Genomic DNA, 22,071 nt, shown 5'->3' with positions numbered 1-22,071 from the left:
AGCCCTACCTCCTTTATAAAGCCTACTTCAATTCCTCCAACTCATTCAGCTAGCCCTCTTTCAATTCTTATTCCACTCACCATCATTACCAACAAATTTTCTCAACCTTCCCAAAGGAGATTTTAGCATGTTAGTATCCAACCAAAACTCCTTCAATAAAGCCACATTTTCAACAATGAGTACATTCTGATCATCCCACAAGGAACGCTCTGCTGTATGCCAGGGAGACACAGCCTCTGTCCTACAGGCATTGTGGACTAATGGCTTATTCACACCGGGGGCTCACTAGAATTCTCAAGTGGTCTACAGAGTAAACTGTAAACAATTTCCAGGCCCCCCATGATCTGTGTCCAATTTATTTTGCTAATTCTATCCCCCATTATTCCTTTTCTTTTGGTTAAAATAAACTGGGCTACTTGCCCAGTCTGTACTAAAACTGATCTCTGGGTGATCATCTAATAGAAACAGTCAGCAGCTTGGTCTTTTTCTCAGTCCTCACCTCTCTAACATTTGAAAAATGGGTATCCACCCTTCACTCACCCATTCACTCTTTAACCTCGTGTAAAATGGCTTCTGCCCACAACAGCCCCTTCATACTAAAACTGATTTCCAAGTGGTCACCTTGACCTGTTAATGGCCAATCTTCCAGTAACCTGGCCTTGACTCACTTTTTTGACCCCTACCCCTGGTGCTCCTATCACCCCTATACCCCACCATAGCCATAGCCTAGCCTTAGAGATTCTATCTTCCCTGTGGAAGATCCTTTCTATCCTTTCCCATCAGTTCTGTCCATTACCCCTAAATCAGATCCTAATTTCTGATTATGTAGACTATTAACAGTGATCTTCTAACAAACCTTCCTCTGTGCAGTCTCTTTCTCACTCTAACTGGAAAAAAAAAAAAAAAAAAGCAGATCTTACATTATTCCCTCTTCCAAACACTTATTCCCAAATCAATTAAACACTAACTCCCCAATCTGATATTCAAGTATTTCCAAGATTTTAACTGACTTCAGCATGAATGGGCATCAGTCAATGTAAACTTCCACTGCTATACTCAGCATACCCTATGCTCCAGCCAAACCAGTCTGCTTATTTTTCACTAAACACGCAGTGTGCTTTTGCATCTCCAGGCTCCGGTTCACCTATTGTCCACCTGGACTACCCTTCCCCTCCATCTCTGCTATTCTAAATCTTATCCTCCCCTAATTTCACTTACCATGATATCTTTACTAACTCTCCACCAAATGTGTTATAGTTATTTGTGCAGTTATCATACTTCCTGACTGGATTGTAAATACTGTTCAAACGAAATACTGCTTTGAGTGAGCCCTTCTAGGTGTCAACCTGTGCTAAGTGACTTGCATGCATTATCTCATTTAATCCTCACATCAATGTTGTTAGGCTATAGCACCCTCCGCATTTAACATTAAAGAAAATGAGGCTCAAGGAGATTAGGTAGTTTGACCAAGTCGTGCAGCTGATGAGGTTGAAATCATTGTTTTAGTCCGTTCAGGCTATAACAAAAATGCCATAAACCGAGTAGCTAACAACAGAAATGTATTTCTCAACAGTTCTGAAGGCTGGGAGGTTGAAGATCAAGGCACCCACAGATTTAGTGTCTGGTGAGAACCCACTTCCTGGTTCATAGGCAGCTGTCTTTTCACTGTGTCTTCACAGGGCAGACAGGGTGAGGGAGCTCTCTGGGGTCTCTTTTATAGGGGTACTAATGCCATTCATAAAGGCTCCATTCTTATGACTTAGGCGTCTCCCAAAGGCTCCACCTCCTAACACCATCACCTTGGGGTTTAGGATTTCAACGTATGAATTTGGGGAGAGAACCGATTCAAACATTGTCTACAGCATTCATGTTTGTGTTACGTAGGCAGCAGTGTCCATCACCTGCACTGCTCTCAACCGGTGTGGATCGGATAAGCGTGTTAAAAACTCTGTCTTCATGTAGATCAAGACTTAAATAGGGAGGTGGGGACTGAAACAGTAATGAATTAGGATGGCAGGATTCTTGGTGATGTTTCCAAATTTCCACTATTGGGTTATAGTGTTTTTGAAATAAGCATTTAAAATATATAGTTGCTAAACAGGATTGCAGCTACTCAAATATTCTCAATTGTTATGTGTAGGTTAGTTTTATCTCTCTGATTTTATTGTCATTCCCCCCCCCACACACACACACCCAGGGATATGTCTATTCTCTTGCATTCCCACAGCTTTCAGCGCATTGCTCAACATACAGGGTACGTACTTGTTGATGTTAATGTATGTGTGTTTGCATACGTGCACAGCAACTGGGTAGAGGACGTGGGTGCGTGATGCAGTGTGCGTTCCTCCTCATCCTTTTTCCTTTGAGTAGCTGCAGCCTGGATGCTTTCCTTCTCGGGGGAGGAGGTAGAACCGCTGACCCTTTAACAAGTTGTGCTTCACAGAACAGGTGTCTCCCCCGCCTCTTGGAAAAGTGGGATGGTTGGATACTTAGTGACATCAGAGACCGACTAATAAGAAATCAGGCTTCGGCAGACGAGCCAATGGGAGGTCGAGGGCGGGCCCGGTTTCCTGGGAGCCAGGCGGGCCGGGCTAGTCCTCCAGCCACAGCGGAGTCTCTGCCGTTCACGCTGCGCGCGGCAGCTCCCGCGACTCCCGGCGGCTCCAGTAGCGGCGCCGTTTCCCTGCCCGCGCTTCTCCCGGAGGCACGGCGCGGGCACCTCCCGCCGCAGCGCGGTTCCCCCGCCGCTCGGGCTCCGGCCGTAGCACGGCTCATGCCTCCGGGCGCGGAGCGCTCAGGTGGGCCGGCCGTGGCGGGGAGATAGGCCCCCGGGGGCGGCGGCGGCTGGACCATGGCCCGGAGACCCGGGGCGCCGGCCGCCTACGGGGAGGACTTCTCCTTCGTCAGTCCGCTGGTGAAATACCTGCTCTTCTTCTTCAACATGCTCTTCTGGGTGAGGCTTGGGGGTCGTGGGGGCACCTGGGCTGCAGGGCACCCCCTGGAGGGTTGAGTGGGCTGCCCGCGCTGAGCAGAGGTCGTCCCCGGATGCCCGGTTCAAGGCGAACGTGGTGAGCGGCACTGCCGAGTTTTCTGAGAAGACCGTACTTTGGGGTAATTTATCCTAGGCAGAGACACCACAGTGGCTCCTTGTCTGCAGAGCGTGTTGGGGTGGGGGATATGCAGGGGATTCAGTGCAGACTTCTGGGTATTCTCTCAGCATCGGATGAGGGTCTGTGTCAGGCCAAAAAGGTGGTTTTGAGCATCAGGAGCGGGTTTTCCTGTTGGTCCAAGGAAGACCCACTGACACACTCATGATTAGGGGATTTTTCAGGCCTGGGGGCTGTGGCCCTGCTGGCAAAGAAGAAAGAGGAAGGAGGGAAACCCAAACCTTCCCTCTCCCTTACCTCAGAGAGAATGAGTTAAGGGGCTTTCATCTCTTCCTTTTGCAGGCCTCTGCTGCCCTTCCTCCCTCCAAAGGCTGAGAAAGGACAGGAAGAGCCTCCAGGTGTGGATGTCTTTCCCAGAACTGTCCCAAACTTTGCCCCACCTTTCTCAGGACCAGGCTCCATCCCCGGGAGTTTGACAGTCTGCAGCTTCTTTAAATAGACCCTATGTTGGGCTGGAAGTCCAGGGGTCCTTTCAGAATCTTCTGCTTGGGGCTGGAAAAATAGAAAAAATATTGGACCGGGGCTGCCTAGATTCTCATCCCCACTCTGCCATTAATTGTTGACTTGACTAACCTGGGCAATATGTTCACCTCTGTAGACCTTAGTCTCCTCCTCCATAAAAATCCAGCATGATCAAGGATGCCAGAAATACTCTGCTGGAGCTGAGAATGCAGCTGGACCAGATCATGAAATGCTAGCTCAATCCTGTTTCAGGTCTAGAGAGTCCCTGAGCCTCTCTGGGTTTGTGAACATTGGGAGATCCACCCCCTTTCCCCAATTTCTCTTCCAGCACCAACTACACGAGAGCTGCTGCTCGAAGAGCCCGTTATGCTTGCCCACCTCTGCCTGAGACCTAAAGTTCAGACTTGCAGGAGGGAGGAGTCTAAAATATGTTTCCTAGGAGAGGGAGCAGACTAGGCAGCTAAGCCAGTTGCTGGAAAGGTTCCACAGGGGCCGTGGTGTGAACAGACACAAAGTACATAAGTGCTAGCCCGTTGGGAAAAATGAGAGAAATCCCAGAGGGTGGTGATGACAGCTCATTCTCAGCCATTGTACTGGGAGAAATGAAGTTTGAAATCCTAACAAATTCTCAGTTTTAGAACTGGAAAAAAAAATTGGAAGACATCTTGTCCAGTACTCGCATCTTATATATGAGAAAGCCAAAGCATAGAGATGTTGTTTTATCCTAGCTCAACAGCTGGTTAGTGGGCTTGATCTGGTGATATTTTCTACTGAACCACAGTGCCTCTAGGGGCAGTCCTTGGCCCAGATGGCTGCTACTGTGGCTGGAATGTTAGCAGTATTAGTAGTTAACTAGTCAACACAAGTTCCATGGTGTAGGTTCTGTTTCAGCTGGAGGTCAGGCGAGAACGGAAGAAAATCTCATCACCACTCTGCCAGGCTGGGGGATGTCCTAAGGGGAACCCCCCACCTAAAAGCAAGTTCCTGAGAACCCTCTTACATGCTCACTGAGTGTCCCAGGCCAATGCACGCCATGCTCAGAGCCAGCACCGCATCCCAGGGGCCTCAGGTCCTCACTCTAACTTCCTCTATCAACCAAGGCTTTGCATGCGTCTTCTTTGGAGCCTTCTAAGGAGCACCCTTATCTGTGCTCCCCAGCTACAGCAGCTGGGCACATCTGTTACACTTGTGTTCTCAGTAATTTTCCTGGACTTCCCCACTCTACCCCACCGGCCTTTTGCCAGATGAATGACTTTGGGAGGTCGCAGGAAGGGAGAGAGTTTGGCTCCATAGACCCATTTATCTTGGTACAAATGCTTCATTCAAGGTCAGAGGACCTGGCTAACCAAGCTGGCACCATCCCAGGTTAGAGGAGAGCCCCTTCTTGGCCCTACTTTAGACTCATAAGAAGTCATTGGCACTAGAAATGGCACACTGAAGGACAACAGGCCCAGCTTCTTTCTGGCACCTGCTTACTGTGTGACCCCAAGCCAATATATCTGTCTCTCTGTCCTTAAGCTTTCTCCTCTAAAGGAGACATTTTTTTCTGCCTCTGTGAACTGTTTAAAGATGGATACATCACTTTGGGGACTGTTTTCTTTCTTCAGGAGATGAGGCTAGATCTAAGGATGCATCTTTTTTGTGCCCCGGTATCCTTGGGACATTGACCTTCCCAGGGGACAATACTCTTTCGGCATTACTGAGTGCCACTTCTCCCCCAGGTCCAGAGCCGCAGAGTTCATTCCACACAAGGCCAGCTGGAGATGAAGAGCTGCTTGCCCAGACCAGGGGTCATTTGTCTTCCCATCCCCCCTTTAGGGACTGGTTAGTGTGGGGTTTTTTTGCAGGCTTCCACCATACCAGTCAAATTCCCCTCTTCTGCTCAGGAGGCACCTGAGTGCCATGGCTGGGACTGTCAACCCACTCCTTTTCCAGACAGAGTGCGTATTCCGGCCAGGTGCTGGGGAGCTGTGTATGGATGGTGTTCGTGTCTGGGCCTGGATCACCTTGGGATGGTAGCCAGCATTGTCGGGCTCATACTCCGTGGTGGCAGTGGCTATCCCTGCTACTTCTCTTGGAGCCCTGATCCTTGGGGCATTTGGTGTCTGACTCAGAAAGCTCCTGGCTCCTTTGGGACCAGGACCTATTCCACCTGTTCATGTTTCAAATCTCACTTCCCCTTTTGCCCAGGAGTTCTGATTTTCTCCCCAGAATTGTGCTGCTGGGTTACTGATTGTTAGGATCCTGTGGCTTGGAGAGTTGCCTCAAGATCACAAAAGTTGTATTTTAGTCTTTCAGTTAAGAAGTCGCTGACTTTCTTTACCTCCCTGTATTGGACAGCTCTGTGCAGAGGGAAGAGAGTGGGCTGGTACATGCTTTATCATTCTGGGCATACGTTGGCAGGAACATTATCAGTGCTGCCTACAGCAACCATCTCCTTCCTTGCTGATCCTTTTCCCACCCAGGGCAGCAGTTGGAGTGGCTTTTGAGTCAGGCAAAGCCCAGAAGCTCAGATCTCCTGCCCCTGTGTCTCAGCTGAGGCTTCCTTAGTGGCGATGCCTCAGGGCTCCCGTGGCGCCTCGTACATATTTTGCTTGTCAGATCTTTCTTTACCTGTGCTGCAATTATGTGTTTCTGTTTTTCTCCCCCTCTAGACTTCAGGCTCCCGAGGGTAGAGACTGCCTTATTCACTTCTGGATTCTCAGTGCCCAGCTGTGTTTGGCAGAGAGTGGGTACTTACTGAATGTTTATTGAGTGGGGAATGAGAGAGCAGAGCCTACAGGGTGGAGGCATGATGCCCTTTCTCCCTGTCTCACGGACACTAGCCTTTCAGGATGCAGCACAGCGTTAAGTCCTCCAGCATTCTTGGTTGGAGTATTGTCCTGTGTTTTTTTCTTCAGTGGGCCTGGCACCCCTCCCTCAAGCCAGGTCAGAAAACGTGGCAGCCATCCCCTCCAGCATCTTCCTCAGGGCCTAATTACCACACACAGCACACGTGGACCCCCTTCCAGGTCTTCCCTAGGTGGATCCAGGCCTCTGGTGAGGTATCTTCGTCAACAAATTCACTTTCCTGCCTAGGACCGCTGTATTGGAGTCCCCAGGGCACTCAGGATGCCCCACACCACCTGCAGCACTATCTGTTGTAACCTGGCTCAGAAGCCATGAGGAAATGATCAGGCATCAAGCCTGGCAAAAGCCCCTCCTGAGTGACAGGGTCCCTTATGCCCCCATCCCCCCACCACACACACACACACACACACACACACACACACACACAACTACTTAAATATGCTAGGAGGCAGAGCCCATTTCCTCCCCCATTTTTCCCCTCCTTTCCCTATAGACTAACCAGCCTGCAATAAATGAATTATAACAGTATTATTTTTTTAATATGTAAATTTATTTATTTATTTTTGGCTGCATTGGGTCTTTGTTGCTGCGTGCGGGCTTTCTCTAGTTGCAGCGAGTGGGGGCTACTCTTTGTTGCGGTGCGTAGGCTTCTCATTGCGGTGGCTTCTCTTGTTGTGGAGCATGGGCTCTAGGCATGCAGACTTCAGTAGTTGTGGCTCGCGGGCTCAGTAGTTGTGACTTGCGGACTCTGGAACGCAGACTCAGTAGCTGTGGTGCACGGGCTTAGTTGGTCCGCGGCATGTGGGATCTTCCCAGACCAGGGCTTGAACCTGTGTACCCTTCATTGGCAGCCGGATTCTTAACCACTGCGCCACCAGGGAAGTCCCTATCACATTACTTTTATAAAAACAACAACAACAACGATACCAAGAATGAAGATAAGAACCACACACTTTGCTGTCAAGTCACATGTATGCCTTCTTAACTCCCCAGATAGCTCTGTTTGCCTTGTACCAAGTAGGAAATCATAAACTTCAAGCAGCCTTTAAAAAGAATAAAAGAAAAGCATCTCTTAGAGTCTCGATAGCAGGCTGTGTGTCAGGCTGGTAACTCCAGGCTGTGAGTTTGCGTGTTTATACTATTTTGAGCACTTGTGAACTTTCCTTCCTCGTTTATACCCTTGGAAAACCAAAACCAGCCATGGCCTAAGGAAGGAGCTAAAGGGTTGGCCCAGACATTGGAGAGGAAAGAGCCCTGTGGACTCCTCTACTCCAGCAGGACAATTCCATCCTATCCAGAGGGAGAAAGCCAAGAACCAGTTTCAGACAGATAGTTGCCACTTCAGAAACCCAGGAACAATGGTGGTGCCAGGATGACCACTGTAGGACCAGTGTGTGCAGATCCTGGGCAGTGAGAGAGGAGGCCCTACAGGATGTGATTTCTTTGACTTCATCCAGAAATAAGGATAGAAAGGACTGAGAAGCTGGAGGTACAGACCCCTCCCTCCCAGTGTCCCTCTGGGAAGGGACAGTGTTTTGATTCCCATGCAGGGAATCACTCTACTCTCAGCTGTCCCCCACCGCCACCTTCCAAAGAACAGGAAAAAGATTTATTCCAAAGAAGAGGTGAGGAAGGACTCTGAGACAGATCCACCCAGTTCATGCAGACTGGACTTTAGAATGTGGAAGGCGGACAGGCCGGGCTTTCTCTCGGTGGCGGGCGGGCCCTGGGTGGTGATGCCCCCTCTGCCCCTTTCAGGAGCCGTTCCAGGGACTTCCCTCTGGGTCCTGCAGGGCCTTCCTGATGCCGTTTTACTTACCCCTGCCTGAGCCCCGCCCAGTCTGGAGATTACCCACTGCTCACCCAAGATAACTGCAGGCAACTCCTTCCCACCTCACATGATGCCTGGAAGTGAATACACATGTCCTGGTAGGAGACAGAGAGGGAGGCAGCCATGTGGCCGAGGTCGTAAGGCTCTGGAGCCATGTGGACCTACATTCCAGTCCCTCTTTAGCCACTCACTCACTGAGTGCATTCGCCCAACATCAGTTCTATAAAGTGGAGATCCTAACACCCTCTTGGGGTTGTGGTCACAGTATACATACAGTGGTTAGTCCAGTGCCTGGCCCTTAGCACTCCACAAAAGGTAGCTGTTACATCGTTGTTAGAATTGGCTCCTAGAGCCAATTCACCTTTTGGGGATGGACTTGGAGAGCTAGGATGAGTGCTCCTCCTGACGAGGGGCAACTAGGTGGGGATTGAGTCTAGGTAAGGGCCAACCCTGAGCCTGACTTCCTTCAGCCTTGAACACCCTTGCTCACATTCCTACTGTTAGCCAGAGGGAGATGACAATTAGTGGCATCTTTATATTTTATAGTTTACAAAGAAGTTTCCTATATATCATAGGAACAGAGACTCCACTGTTGTCTTTAAGGACCTTCCCTAGGTCCACTCCTCAGAGCTTTTCATACCGCATTGGTCTTAAGGTACAATCCAGTGGAAATGGATTCCAAGAGCTAATTTGCCTGTAGTTTTCGGCATTTGAGCATTAGAGCCAGGAGAAGAGCTCTTGTTCAGGACCTCAACTTGGGGCCCTATAACCACTTATCTCTTAGTATTGATGGCTGTGAATAGTGTCCTAGGGGCTAGAATAAAGGTTTTCCTCACATCAAATCATAACTGTCTTTTCCTGATTTACAGAAAAAAAAAGTCAAGATAACGGAAAGACTTTTCTCCATTTTCTGTTTTCTCCCATCTTCTCTCCAAGACAACAGCTGCTTATCTGCCACCAAGTGCAAGCAGAAGGCAAAGGGAAGAGGACAAGTAGCAACAAACATTATGGAAAACTAGGAAACTATTTAGAGTATCGCCATATTATTTTATGAGATGCAGAGACATACGTCTAACAGCTGAATCATCTGTTAGTAAAATTGTTCCTTATTTCTGTGATAGAAATTAGTATGTCATGCTTCCTCACATGACACATTGAGAAGGACACATTATCTGTGTAATATTCCTGTCAAAAATATGTCGTCTGGGGCTTCCCTGGTGGCGCAGTGGTTGAGAGTCCGCCTGCCGATGCAGGGGACACAGGTTCGTGCCCTGGTCCAGGAAGATCCCGCATGCCACGGAGCGGCTGGGCCCATGAGCTATGGCCGCTGGGCGTGCGCGTCCGGAGCCTGTGCTCCGCAACGGGAGAGGGCACAGCAGTGAGAGGCCCGCGTACCGCAAAAAAAAAAAAAAAAAAAGTCGTCTGAATCTAATTGGGAAGAAACAATCTGACATCCAAATTGAGGGACATTAAGCCAAACAACTGGCCTGGACTTACCAAAAAAAATTTCAGTGTCAAAAGAAAAAGTATCAGAACATGTGTTGGCAAGGATATGGAGAAATTGGAACCCCGTACATTGCTGGTGGGAATGTGGAATGGTGCAGCTGCTGTGAAAACAGTTTGGCAGCTCCTTAAAAAATTAAACATAGAATTACCATATGACCTGGCAGTTCCACTCCTGGGTCTATACCCAAGTGAACTGAAAACAGGTATTCAAACAAAAACTTGTACATGGATATTCATAGCAACACTATTCACAACAGCCAAAAGGTGGAAGCAACCCAAATGTCCATCAGTGGATGAATGGATAAACAAATTGGGTTCTCTCCATACCATGGGATATTATTAGGCCATAAAATGTATTGAAGTACTCTTACATGCTACCACATGGATGAATCTTGAAAACATTATGCTAAGTGAAAGAAGGCAGACACAAAGAGCCACATGTTATGTATTCCATTTATAGAAAATGTGCAGAATAGGCAAAACCATAGAGACAAAGCGGTTGCCAGGGGTTGGAGGAGTGGAGGGAATGGGAGTGACCATTTAATGGGTACAGCGTTTATATTGGGGGTGATGAAAATGTCCTAGAACCTGATAGTGGTGGTGGTTGCATAGCGATATGCATATACTTAAGACCACTGAACTGTACACTTTAAAATGGGTAATTTTGTGGTATATGTATTTTACCACGAGTTTTTAAAAGTTGGTGTCTTGAAAAACCAAAAACAAAAGAAAAAAAGCTGTGAAACTGTTCCAGGCTAAAGGAGACTTGATCACTAAATGCATGATCCTTGACTGGATCCTGAACCAGAAAAAAGGGGAAATAAAACCAGTTATAAAGGACATTATTGGGATAATTGGGAAAAGTTAAATATGACTGTAAATTAGATAGTAGTAGTCGCATATTAAAGCTTCAAAAAGAATCTGATATGTCAAGATCGTATAGAGTACACCAGCAGAGCACTGTTAGTGCCTTGTCATCTGAACAGTTTTAAGATCCACTGCCATATGTTTTGGTATAAGCAGAAATCACCCTGATTAAAGGTTGTAAAATTGCATGCAAGTGAATCCCAGTTTAAGAAAATATGATATTAAAAAGTGTGGATTTACAAGACTAACAAATTGAGGGTGACTATTTTCTAAATAGATTTCATTTTTTAGAACAGTGTTAGTTTTGCATAAACTTTTGAGAAGGTGGTACAGCGACTTCCCATATATCCCACATCCAGTGTCTCTTATTATTAACATCTTACATGAGTATGATACATTTGTTACAATTAATGGCATTATCATTCAGGTCCGTACTTTATTCAGATTTCCTTATTTTTACTTAATGCCCTTTTTGTGTTCCAGGATCCCATCCAGGATATTGAATTTCATTTAGTTGTCATGTCTCCTTAGGTTTTTGTTGGCTGTGGCAGTTTCTCAGAATTTCCTTGTTTTTGATGACTTTGATAGTTTTCAGGAGTACTGGTCAGACATTTTGTAAAATGTCCCTCTATTGGAACTCGCCTGATGTTTTCTCATGGTTATACTGGGGTTATGGGTTTGGGGAAGGAAGAGCACAGAAGGGAAGTCCCATTTTCTTTTTTTTTTTTTTTTTTTTGCAGTACGCGGGCCTCTCACTGTTGTGGCCTCTCCCGTTGCGGAGCACAGGCTCTGGCTGCGCAGGCTCAGCGGCCATGGCTCACGGGCCCAGCCGCTCCGCGGCATGTGGGATCTTCCCGGACCGGGGCACGAACCCGTGTCCCCTGCATCCGCAGGTGGACTCTCAACCACTGCGCCACCAGGGAAGCCCGGGAAGTCCCATTTTCATCACGTAATCTCATATATCAATGACCTCTGTTGACGTTGACCTTGATCACCTGGCTGAGGTAGTCAGGCTTCTCCACTGTAAAGTTAATCTTTTCCCCCCTTTTCCATACTGTTCTCTTTGGAAGGAAGTTACTATGCGCCACCTTCTTGACAGTGCAGTACCTCCATAAAATATTTGGGATTCTTCTGCGTGGGGATTTTGTCTTTTCTCCCCCATTTATTTATTTATTAAGTCATTTATATCAGTATGGACTCATGGGTATTTATTTTATATTTGGGGTAGCAACTCCATACTCTTTTATTTTGATGTCTCTTTGGCATAGCCACACGAATGTGGGGTCTTGTTTTTGTTTGTTTTTGAGCATTTCCTTACCTTCTGGCACCACAAGATGCTCCAGACTTATCTATTTCCCACCGCAGTCCTAGGATCAGCCATTTCTCCAAGGAGCCCAGGGGATGGCTATTTTCTTTATAAGGTGATTACTCACCTTACATAAGGATAAAGGTACTGGTGCGTGCAAATTATTTTATATAATTTGATTGACAACTCTTCAAGAACATGCCTTTTGCTGGACTCAGCTATTTTAAAAACTGTCTAGCTTTTGAAAGTTTCCAGCAAGGCTTCATTCTAGCCAGAATATGAAAAGCTATTCTAGGAAGAGAAGTGTCTTTATCTCCATTCCCATCATGAAAGGAGATCATTGGTAGTATTGTAGGGTGTCATAAGATTTTGTAGCAAAGACTGATATATTGTAGACAGTACCCGACTTGAGACTGGAAATGGGGTTTAGTCCAGATATTGCCACTGCACCCATGTGCACTTGGTCAAATATCACTTCCCTCTTTTGGCCTCATCTGTAAAAAATGGTGAGTGGCTGAGTTCGTTTCTAAGCTTCTACTCAGCTCTAAAATGTTATGCTATTATCAGCAGCGGCACTAACTTTGGAATGGCAGCAGCTTTGAGGAATTCAGGGTGGGAGATGTGGGCAGGAATAGAAGTGTGAAAGGGCAAGCCTGACTGCAGGGTAAAGAGGCAGATCCATGACAGAAATGCAGAATTTTAGAGTTAGCTAGTGAGTTCCAGGTGAGCAGTATCATTAACGATCATATTAAATATTAATGATAATATTAACGTCTTAGTCTTGTTTCTCACATAGCCGGCACCTACCAGCTCTAGATCTCCGGCTGAGTGTGCTTTAGGCTTGTGGTTCTCGAACTTGACTGCATGTTGGAATCGCCTGGTATGCATTCAGAAACACTGTTGCCTGGGTTCTAACGCCAGAAATTCTGATATACTGGGTTTGGGGTGCAGCCTAGGCATCAGGAGTTTTTAGGTTCTCCTCCGTGCCCCCCATTCTAATGGCAGCCAAGGTTAAGAAGCACTGCATTAGGCCCTAGATGCCCTTGCCCCCTCCCATGTAACAGATACACCTCCTTAAGGGCAGGGACCACATCTTGCTCATCTTTGCAGTCCTCAGAGTATCTCCTACATAACAGCTGATGAATTGGATTTGGACAGTATATTAGTTTCCTATTACTGCTGTAACAAACTGCCACAAACTGAATGGTTTAACAGAACACAGATTAGTTGTCTCATAGTTCTGGAGGTCAGAAGTCCAAAACAGGCCTCACTGAGCAAAAATCAAGATGTCAGCCCGAATGGTTCCTTCTGGAGGCGCCAGGTAAGAATCTATCTGCTCGCCTTCTCCAAGAGGCTGTTCGCGTTCTTCAGCTTACGGCACACACTCCAACCTCTGCTTCTGTTGTCATACCTATCTCCTCCTCTGGCTCAGGCCCTCCTGCCTCCCCCTTATAAGGTCCCTTGTGATTATATTGGGCCAACTGGGATAATCTCCCCAGTTGCAAGGTCCTTAACTTAATCACATTGGCAAAGCCCCTCTGGCCGTGTAAGGTTACATATTCACAGGTTCTGGGAATTAGGAATGGACATCTTTGGGAGGACGCTGTTCTACCTACCACAGATAGAGACAGAGCAACTGCTATAATTACAAGCCCACCCATGGAATGAAGTTACCCTGTGACACATGGCATCTGTTTACTTTTCCCTTCTTGTTTTAGCTGTGTTAGGATTTAATCAGAGACCGTCTTTGTGGAAAGTTATACACCTTAGTGAAAATTTAACATGTGACAAAACAGTGAGGAGCACCAGAAATAAAGAGCAGACACATATTTTTTAATGATTCAGTAAAGTGATATTCAGAACCGTAATTGGCTGTGGTGAGTTTTAAAGGGCAGACAGAGATGCCTGATCACTCTGGCAAAGGGCTTGTGCTTCCAGGCCCGTGGGGTAACCGGGGTCTCCGTTGTGTGGTTTCCTTGCCTCCCACCAACTCCCCCTTGCTCCCTGAGCCTGGCTGTGCTGTGGGACAAGAAGCCAGCTGGCACCTGCAGCCCCTCACACAGCTCTTTCTGCAAGTAGCTCCCTCTGTCCTGGACAAAGAGTGTGAGGGCCAGCACGTCACACATCTGGCCCCGAGTCAGAGGCGGCGTCAAATGATTGGGGACCAAGGAGAAGGGGCTGTACAAGCTGAGAAGAGTCCTGAAAGGTGCAGTTTTAGACAAGGGTTTCCCATTTCCTGCTGAATGCACCAGCTGGTAGAGTTTCCCAAGGAAAATGTCTCTCTACTGAGGGGCTAGTCTGACCCTGTTACCTGCTATGGGTGCTCAATTCCCTTCTCCCACCAAAGCCCCAAGATGGTCTCTGTCTTGCCGGACAGTGGAGTGCAGCCAGCCCTCTCCTTCACCACTGAGTTGGTCAAGTCCCTGCTGCTGAGAACTCCCTCCAGCCAGAGCTTGGCCCCCGCTATTGCCATGGTGATAGCCAGCTGCTTCTTAGCACCAGCCTGGGAACTGGGCACAAAGGAAGGGTGACCGAAGGATGTGCACACTGGGCCACCCTGCACTCCTGGAGGCATAGAGCGGGGCATAGAGAAGGCCCCTTTAGGGAGCGCTGGTGGTCTCGGATGGGTTTGTTCTCTGAGACAGAAGCCAGGAAGTTTGAAAGGTCTAAACTTCTCTGTTCCACACTGGAATCAGGGTTTAAAAAGTTTCCTTTGCAAGGTAGTTCTGCTGTTTTACACCCACGCATTCTTTCACACTGGTTTGTACTTTCATTCTTGCCTTTGACACCATATTGACCTCCAAGAGGGTTAGAGACCTGGCAGCATCTACCCAGGCCTGCGTCAGCTTTAAGACCTCCCCTTTGATGTAGCTGGATTCAAATTCAGAACTTCATAGTTTCTATGTGACCCTGGACAAGTTAATCCTTAGTAATGATAGATAATATTTATTATCAGGCATCGTGTTAAATGCTTTCCATGCATTCTTTTATTTCATTTTCACAGTAATCTTATTAAATGTAGTTGTTTTAAATTACCATCTTCAGATAGAGAAACTGAGGCTCAGAGAGTTGTCCAGCACAGACCCAGGTTCAACTCACTCCGAAGCTCATGTTTTTCACTGCTATTCTGTTTTAACCTTGCATTGCCTTAATTTCCTCATCTGTAAAATGGGGATAATAGCCGCCTCACAAGATAACTGGGTTGTGAGGATTAAATGAGATAATCTTGGTATAAGCTTTTCATGGAGGTAAAGCACTGACAGATTCTATCAATAGTATCACCAGGGAGGAAAAAGATGCTGATTTCTGGGTCCAGGAAGAGTCGTCCTCCTCCTACTCTGCTTTAAGGTTACTGACGGCTATCAGGGCTCCCTGATTTCCAAAATCTCAGAGTGTGGCGCCTTCCCTGTCTCCACAGGTGATTTCCATGGTGATGGTTGCCGTGGGAGTCTACGCTCGGCTGATGAAGCACGCAGGTGAGCCGTAGGTCCCCGTGCAACTCCCCACGACTCTTCGCTGCCTCTTTCAGCCCTGGTCTTTCAGCCCTCCTTCCCACATAAGCTATGGAGCTATAGGGGGCAGCCACCCTCTAGCCAAATCCTAGAGGCTTACTCCATCAGGCTATCCAAGCCAGTTCACCTGGATTTCCCTGAGCTCCCACGAGTCTTCTGAGATCTGCCTGCATTTTAGGCTTAGGAGGTGTCTAAGGAAGAAGGTAGGCTTCCGGGTGCAAAGAGTAACCGGGGGCTGTAGCCCTTCCTTCGCTCTGTTCTGGAGTAACTCAACCTCCATTCCTATTCCTCTGCACAAAGTCTCCAGGAAACGGAATCTGCAAAGCCAATGAGCCTAATGCCATTCTAATTCTTTTCTGGAGCGAAAGTGGTCCCTCCTCTCTTAAGCCTGTGAATAAAGGCTCTTACTTTTTGTTAGTTTCTCAAATTAAACGCCACAAGCCCTTCTGGGCCCTTTGTCTTCTCCCCATGGGAGGGCAGTACTGCTTCCTGTAACCTTCCCCCAGCCACACTGGAGAATCCCCCACCAGGGGAGGAGGGCAGTTTTGGGGGCACCCCACCCCCTCCCTGGTACCCCCCCACCTCCGTCAGCACCAGACTCAGACTGAGAGACAGCCCCTTCCCCCAGAAGCAGCGCTGGCCTGCCTGGCCGTGGACCCGGCCATCCTGCTGATCGTGGTGGGCATCCTCATGTTCCTGCTCACCTTCTGCGGCTGCATCGGCTCTCTCCGGGAGAACATCTGCCTCCTGCAGACGGTGAGTGGTCAGGGGCGCCCGCAGAAATGCCCTGGCCTCTCTCCTCCACGTGCCTCTCATTCCTGAAACCTTTCAGGTTCCTTTGTCCCTCAATGCCCCCAAGGTCTGTGCTGTCCACTCCTCACTGTAGAGCTCAGCCCCCCCTCAGGACAGCGTCCCAGAGGCAGCTGCCTTTCCTGTGTGTGGGACACCTAGGAGAAAGTGCCCCGTGGACCCCCAGTACTCGCCGTGGTCCTGGGAAGAACTACTGCCTAGCATGGTAACAGACTGCCTCCTTTTTCCGCCTGCTCCCCACAGTTCTCCCTCTGTCTCACCATCGTGTTCCTGCTACAGCTGGCAGCCGGGGTCCTGGGCTTCGTCTTCTCAGACAAGGTAACACTGGGAGTCACGGGGCCTCCTCAGCTGTGAACCAGAGGGAGGAAGGGAAGGTTCCTGCCCGTGCTTAGCCTGACTAATTAACCACAGTGGTCCTTCCCCTGAGAAGCATCAGCCTCTGAAAGATTATCCTTAGGGATGAATGAATGGCCTTTAAAGTTGCCATATTTAAAGAGGATTTCAAGATTGTAAGGTGTTTTCCTCTGACAGTCTGAGAGGCCAACAGGGAGGTAAATTCTATGAACCAAAAGTTAAAATAGTCTGTAAACTTTAATGGCAAATGATTGAGTAAAATTCACTTATCAAGTGAACCACAGACAACGTGAAGAGCCTTTTGTTTCTTTTAAAAATTGTTTATTGGGATAAACGAAAGTAAGAAAAGGGGGAAGTAAACAACACTTTGAACAGCTCTTACCATATCTGGGAGTGGTCTGCCATTCAGTGACAGCCCTTTTAATTAAGAACAGAATTTCTTTCCCAAAGGGCAAATGATTACCAGGGGCAGAGTATAGGACTATGGATAGGAAACTTTGAGAAAAGTAATGAAGCAGGAAGGAAGAGACCATGGTAGAACTATGAATTTGAGAGCCACTGAGTTAATTCAGAATGTCCTAGTCCTTCGGGCTTAGTAAAATCCTAATACGATACAGATCTGTTTTGAGTCTAAAGAGATGCAATTCTCTTATGTCCACTAGAGGTCAGTGCCTCAGCTCAGTAAGTCCTTTTCTCCTAAATACTTACACCGCCCCCCCCCCGCCCCTGGACACACACACACACACACACACACACACACACACACACACACACACACACACACACACACACACACACACACACACACACACACACACACAAACTAGTTTCGCTGCTTTGCATCAGTCAACAAGTATTCTGTGTAATAATATTCAGAGATAGATAAATATTGGATTATCTTGAGATGTGGCTCTGAGAAGAGGCAATAGCAGGACCAGCATTTTTCTTGCCCACAGGTTCCTGAGGGCCCAGAGATGCACAGGCTTCGGAATTGGCCATCTTCCATCACTAGGACTTGGTTCTGATTTCAAGGCTGACTTAAATAAAGAAGGATGACCACTGTCTATTGCTATTTCTGCAGGGAGGAGCTGGTTAGGGGTTAGTCCTGTGTTCTGATTCCCTCGTGTTTCTGGCAGGCGCGGGGGAAGGTGAGTGAGATCATCAATAACGCCATTGTGCACTACCGAGATGACTTGGACCTGCAGAACCTCATTGATTTTGGCCAGAAGAAGGTATGGGCTAAGAGGGGGGTCATCTAGTGGTCCAGGAAGCTGTGGGCAAAAGTTAATGCCATCCCAAGAGACACCTCACCCTCATCACCTGCCGGGTAATGGATTCTGGGAAGGGGTCTGGCAAAAAGAAAACACGTAGCTTTAAAAGTACTTTTAAGGGCTTCCCTGGTGGCGCGGTGGTTGGGAGTCCGCCTGCCGATGCAGGGGACGCGGGTTCGTGCCCCGGTCCGGGAAGATCCCACATGCCGCGGAGCGGCTGGGCCCGTGAGCCATGGCCGCTGAGCCTGCACGTCCGGAGCCTGTGCTCCGCAACGGGAGAGACCACAACAGTGAGAGGCCCGCGTACCACAAAAACAAACAAACAAAAGTACTTTTAAGGGCAAAGAACAGTATATATAGTAATCTACCAATTGTGTAAAAAAAGAGAGGAAAGAATATGTATTCACGTTTGCAAAAGGAATCTGGAAGGGTATGAAGGAAACCATTATAAGTGGTTACTTATAGTGGGAGGGGGAACTGGGCAGATTTTTTAATATTACCAATTCAAAAGTCAGATTTTTTAAATTATGGCAAAATGTACATAATATCAAATTCACCATTTTTAAGTGTACTTAAAGTGTACAGATCTGTAGCACTAAGTACATTCACATTGTTGTACAACCCTCATCACCGTCCATCTCCAAAACTTTCTTCCCACACTGAAACTCTGTACCCCATTAAACACTAACTCTCCATTTTCCCCCTCCCCCTAGCTCCTGGCAACCACCATTCTATGTTCTAGCTCTATGACTTTCTGTCTCTATGAATACTGTATTTGTCCTTTTGCGACTGGCTTGTTTCACTTAGCATGTCTTCAGGATTCATCCATGTTGTGGGATGTGCCAAAACTCCTTCCTTTTTAAGGCTGAATAATATTCCATCATATGTATATACCGCACTTTGTTGATTCATTTATCTTTTGATGCACACTTGGGTCACTTCTACCTTTTGCCTATTGTGAATAATGCTGCTATGAGTCAGAACTTAAATTTGAAACAAAAGTGCTTTTGAGACCAGAGCTGAGTTCCCCTTCGCTTGGTGCAACACTCTTGACTTGGATCCTGTTTGCTTTCATGGTGTAATTATGGCCCACAATATTGAAGAGTCTCCTCCTGTGCTTCCTCTATATTAAGGCAAATGTTTGTACCACTGATGCTTTATTTCAGCCAGTATTTTTGGAACATATACTTTTGCGAAGCTCTATGCTATACAGGACTGCAGAACCAGAAACTGCCCTCAAGGAGCTCATAGTTGAGTGTGTGAAACAAAAAATATATACAGCAAGTTATAACAAGACATATAAAATGATAGAAATTAAGAAGAGAAAACTTCTTCAGGGGAAGGTCACTAAGAAGCTTGAGCTCCAGGTTCCAGGTTGTGTTTCAACACAACGTGAACTTACAAATGCAAGCTTGCCATAGACTTTTGGTTGCTCTGAGAGTTCCCCTTGTCACCTCAGTGTGGGGATGGGGGTGGTAATTTTAACCCCTGTGGTGGGCTTTGTTGCAGTTCGGCTGCTGTGGAGGGATTTCCTACAAGGACTGGTCCCTGAACATGTACTTCAACTGTTCGGAAGACAACCCCAGCCGTGAGCGCTGCTCTGTGCCTTACTCCTGTTGCTTGCCTACCCCCAACCAGGTGAGCACACATCCCGCCTCATTTCCTCCTGCAGTGATCCGAGTTACTTTCTGATTAGGGCAGCTGCTATTGGGAATCTCCATCCCCTGGTTTAGCCAGTCAGTTTTGTAGAACAGCTGTCAGATGTTTTTCTTCACTCCAATCTGATGGCTCTGTTATCTTGCACTCCTGTAGCCCACTTGGGGTTTCAGAAGGCACAGGTCTCTAAGGCAAGGAGAACTGGACTCAGACGTCTCAGAGGAAGGGAAGTCTGCATTTAGCAACTTCCAACGTAGCATCCTCCACATATATTCTCTAACAATTTAGGAGTTTAGGAAGGGTGGGAAGCCCATCAGCTAGGGCCCCTAAGAAAAAGTTATTGGAATGGGAGTCCCACCTGGCTTTTCAACTCTCTTCCCAGGCAGTGATCAACACCATGTGTGGCCAAGGTATGCAGGCCCTTGACTACTTGGAAGCTAGTAAAGTCATCTACACCAATGGCTGTATTGACAGACTGGTCAACTGGATACACAGCAACCTCTTCGTACTTGGTGGTGTGGCACTGGGCCTGGCCATCCCCCAGGTAACTTACCCTGTAAAACTGTGGTCCCACAATTCTGTAAAGACTCCTTTGTTTTGGGGAGGGCACCTGGGGCTCAGCTAGGGTGTCAGGCACTAATGTTACTGAAGGGTAGGAGATGTGATGGTGCCGACTGCACTGGGAAGATTGAGTCAGAGAAAACAAGGGCATCACTCATTGCTGAGGACCCAATTCCTTCTCACCTTTCCCAGCTGGTGGGAATCCTGCTGTCCATGATCCTCGTGAGTCAGATCAAAGATCAAATCAAACTACAGCTCTACAACCAGCAGCACCGGGCTGACCCATGGTATTGAGAATCCATCCTGCACCTCCTCATTAGGGCAACAGGCGAGCCTCAACCAACGGCAGTGGTTACAGCTCTCGGCACCAAATGGAGATTTGGGTTCCAGCCCCACAAGCGACGGCCCAGTGGCAAGAAGCAAACTCCAGATGCCAGAAGGCAGGGTACACAGGTGGCTCAAGTCTGGGAAGGATGTGCCTCCTCTCCCCATCCTAGCTCTCAGCATTGTTATTTTGTATTCTTTCTACCCTCCACCATTTGGGTTTCTGTTCTTGTTTTGTCTGAGCAGAGATGCTTGAGCAGAGCAGTCGCACAGAGTTGTGGGGGCAACAGGCTTTCCACCGAAGCACTGCAACTGACAGACCTGCTGAGGCTGCCACTGAGCTTGCCGCACATACTCGCATTCTGGCTGTTGCCAGTGCGCCCTGCCTGGAGTCCGGTTGGCATGATACCAGCTCCAGAAGGGGAGGGAGTGGAGCAGGCAATGAGCGTGGGGGTCGGCTGGGGACAGTCGTATGTGCTGGGGAGGAGGGGAAGACCCTGTGTTTACTAACTGCCTGTGCTGCCATCCTCCCAGGTAGTCAGAGTGAGCTACATCCTGCCCCTCCCTCATTTCCATGGAAACGTGGCAGCAACTGCAAGGGGTACAACAAGCAGCCAAATTCACCCCGTCTCCCCTCCTTTAAAAAATGTCTGGAACCATGGTCTCTATCTTCTGCAGCCAGCAGAGGTGGGACTGAGCCATACGTCCCCTTGAACTGCACCCCTGTATGGCCCTCGCTCTCCAGTAAGTGCGTTTCTTTTTTTTAACCTTGGCAGTGTGCAGAGAAAGAGAGGTAACACCCCCCCGCCGCCCATTCCTCTGCACCAGAGCTAGCTCAGTATTTCTACAGTGTAAGCAGGGATCTTGCTGGGGCTGGGGGAGCCAGAAATGGCAATAAAAGTTTGTTGACCTGGGCTAACCTGGAGTCCATGAATTTTCCATTCTGGCAACTGGGAAGGGGGGGGTAGAAGGGCCCGGCCGGTGGGCCCTCCCTCCAACAGGGGACTGGACACTCTCCTAAACGCTACCGTACTTCCCCGGCCCCACCACTCACCCCAGCTCCCTCTAGCAGATGCACCATTCCCCTCCCACAACCCCGCCCCCTCCAGTCTAAATTAGATAAAGAGATTCCCCATTCGCATTTGGGAACGGCATAATTTTATCCCCAAACCTGACGTTAATTTTTTTTCCGAACTAAAATACTTTGCTACCCAAAACTTTCCGGATGGGTTAGGGAAGGATACGTCTGTAAATCACTGTGTAGCCCTCTCGCCGGGAAGGGAGTGGGGAGGAGTGAGGAGGAGGAAGGCCATCTCTTCACTCACAGTCTAGACCCTCTAGCCCTCTCCTCCATCTTTATCTGAAAGAGCTGGGTACCGCGGCCCATCTTGCTTTAGTGAAGACCCAGAAAAAATTTTCCAGCCGTGCGCAGGGCTTCCTCGCGCGGAGAAGAGCGGGCGAGCGCCGAGATCAGGGAGACCCGTCTGGCGCGTCGGCGGGCGTGGCCGGGGCGGGGCCCCGTGGCGCCGTGTGTGGTCCCCACCCCCGCGGCGGCTGGGCCGCGCCTCCCCCACCCCGCCCGCGAGGAGGGGGA

The 22,071-nt window shown here is 48.3% G+C and overlaps 1 protein-coding gene across 5 annotated transcripts; it reads left to right on the top strand.

Annotated features, from left to right (window-relative positions):
• Nucleotides 1-2,587: 2,587 nt before the first annotated feature.
• Nucleotides 2,588-21,396, top strand: TSPAN33 (tetraspanin 33). 5 transcript variants are annotated; one of them, XM_049714510.1, is made up of 9 exons: nt 2,589-2,953; nt 9,180-9,399; nt 15,408-15,465; nt 16,133-16,257; nt 16,555-16,629; nt 17,802-17,897; nt 19,446-19,574; nt 19,975-20,136; nt 20,346-21,396. In XM_049714510.1, exons 2-9 carry the CDS (start codon nt 9,361-9,363, stop codon nt 20,445-20,447), a joined length of 786 nt encoding a protein of 261 aa, XP_049570467.1. In that variant the 5' UTR covers nt 2,589-2,953; nt 9,180-9,360; the 3' UTR covers nt 20,448-21,396. The 5 variants fall into 5 exon arrangements, with proteins under 5 accessions (XP_033288378.1, XP_049570467.1, XP_049570466.1 ...); XM_049714509.1 differs by having other exon boundaries at nt 16,130-16,257; XM_049714511.1 differs by lacking the exon at nt 9,180-9,399 and adding an exon at nt 3,450-3,505 and having other exon boundaries at nt 2,591-2,953; nt 16,130-16,257.
• The last annotated feature ends 675 nt before the right edge of the window (nt 21,397-22,071 follow it).

The sequence above is a fragment of the Orcinus orca genome, chromosome 9 (genome assembly GCF_937001465.1).
Source record: "Orcinus orca chromosome 9, mOrcOrc1.1, whole genome shotgun sequence".
In the NCBI taxonomy this organism is placed as follows: Eukaryota; Metazoa; Chordata; class Mammalia; order Artiodactyla; family Delphinidae; genus Orcinus; species Orcinus orca.
The sequence above is the reverse complement of the archived record's forward strand: the minus strand, read 5'-3'. Positions and strand labels throughout refer to the sequence as shown.

What these genes read in the sequence shown, in the direction of transcription:
- TSPAN33 (XM_004272211.3), top strand. Translation starts at nt 2,852, where the DNA reads ATGGCCCGGAGACCCGGGGCGCCGGCCGCCTACGGGGAGGACTTCTCC. An exon ending in GCTTCGTCTTCTCAGACAAG is followed by an intron (nt 16,630 to 17,801) that starts GTAACACTGGGA and finishes TGTTTCTGGCAG; the next exon opens with GCGCGGGGGAAGGTGAGTGA. An exon ending in TGGGCCTGGCCATCCCCCAG is followed by an intron (nt 20,137 to 20,345) that starts GTAACTTACCCT and finishes CACCTTTCCCAG; the next exon opens with CTGGTGGGAATCCTGCTGTC.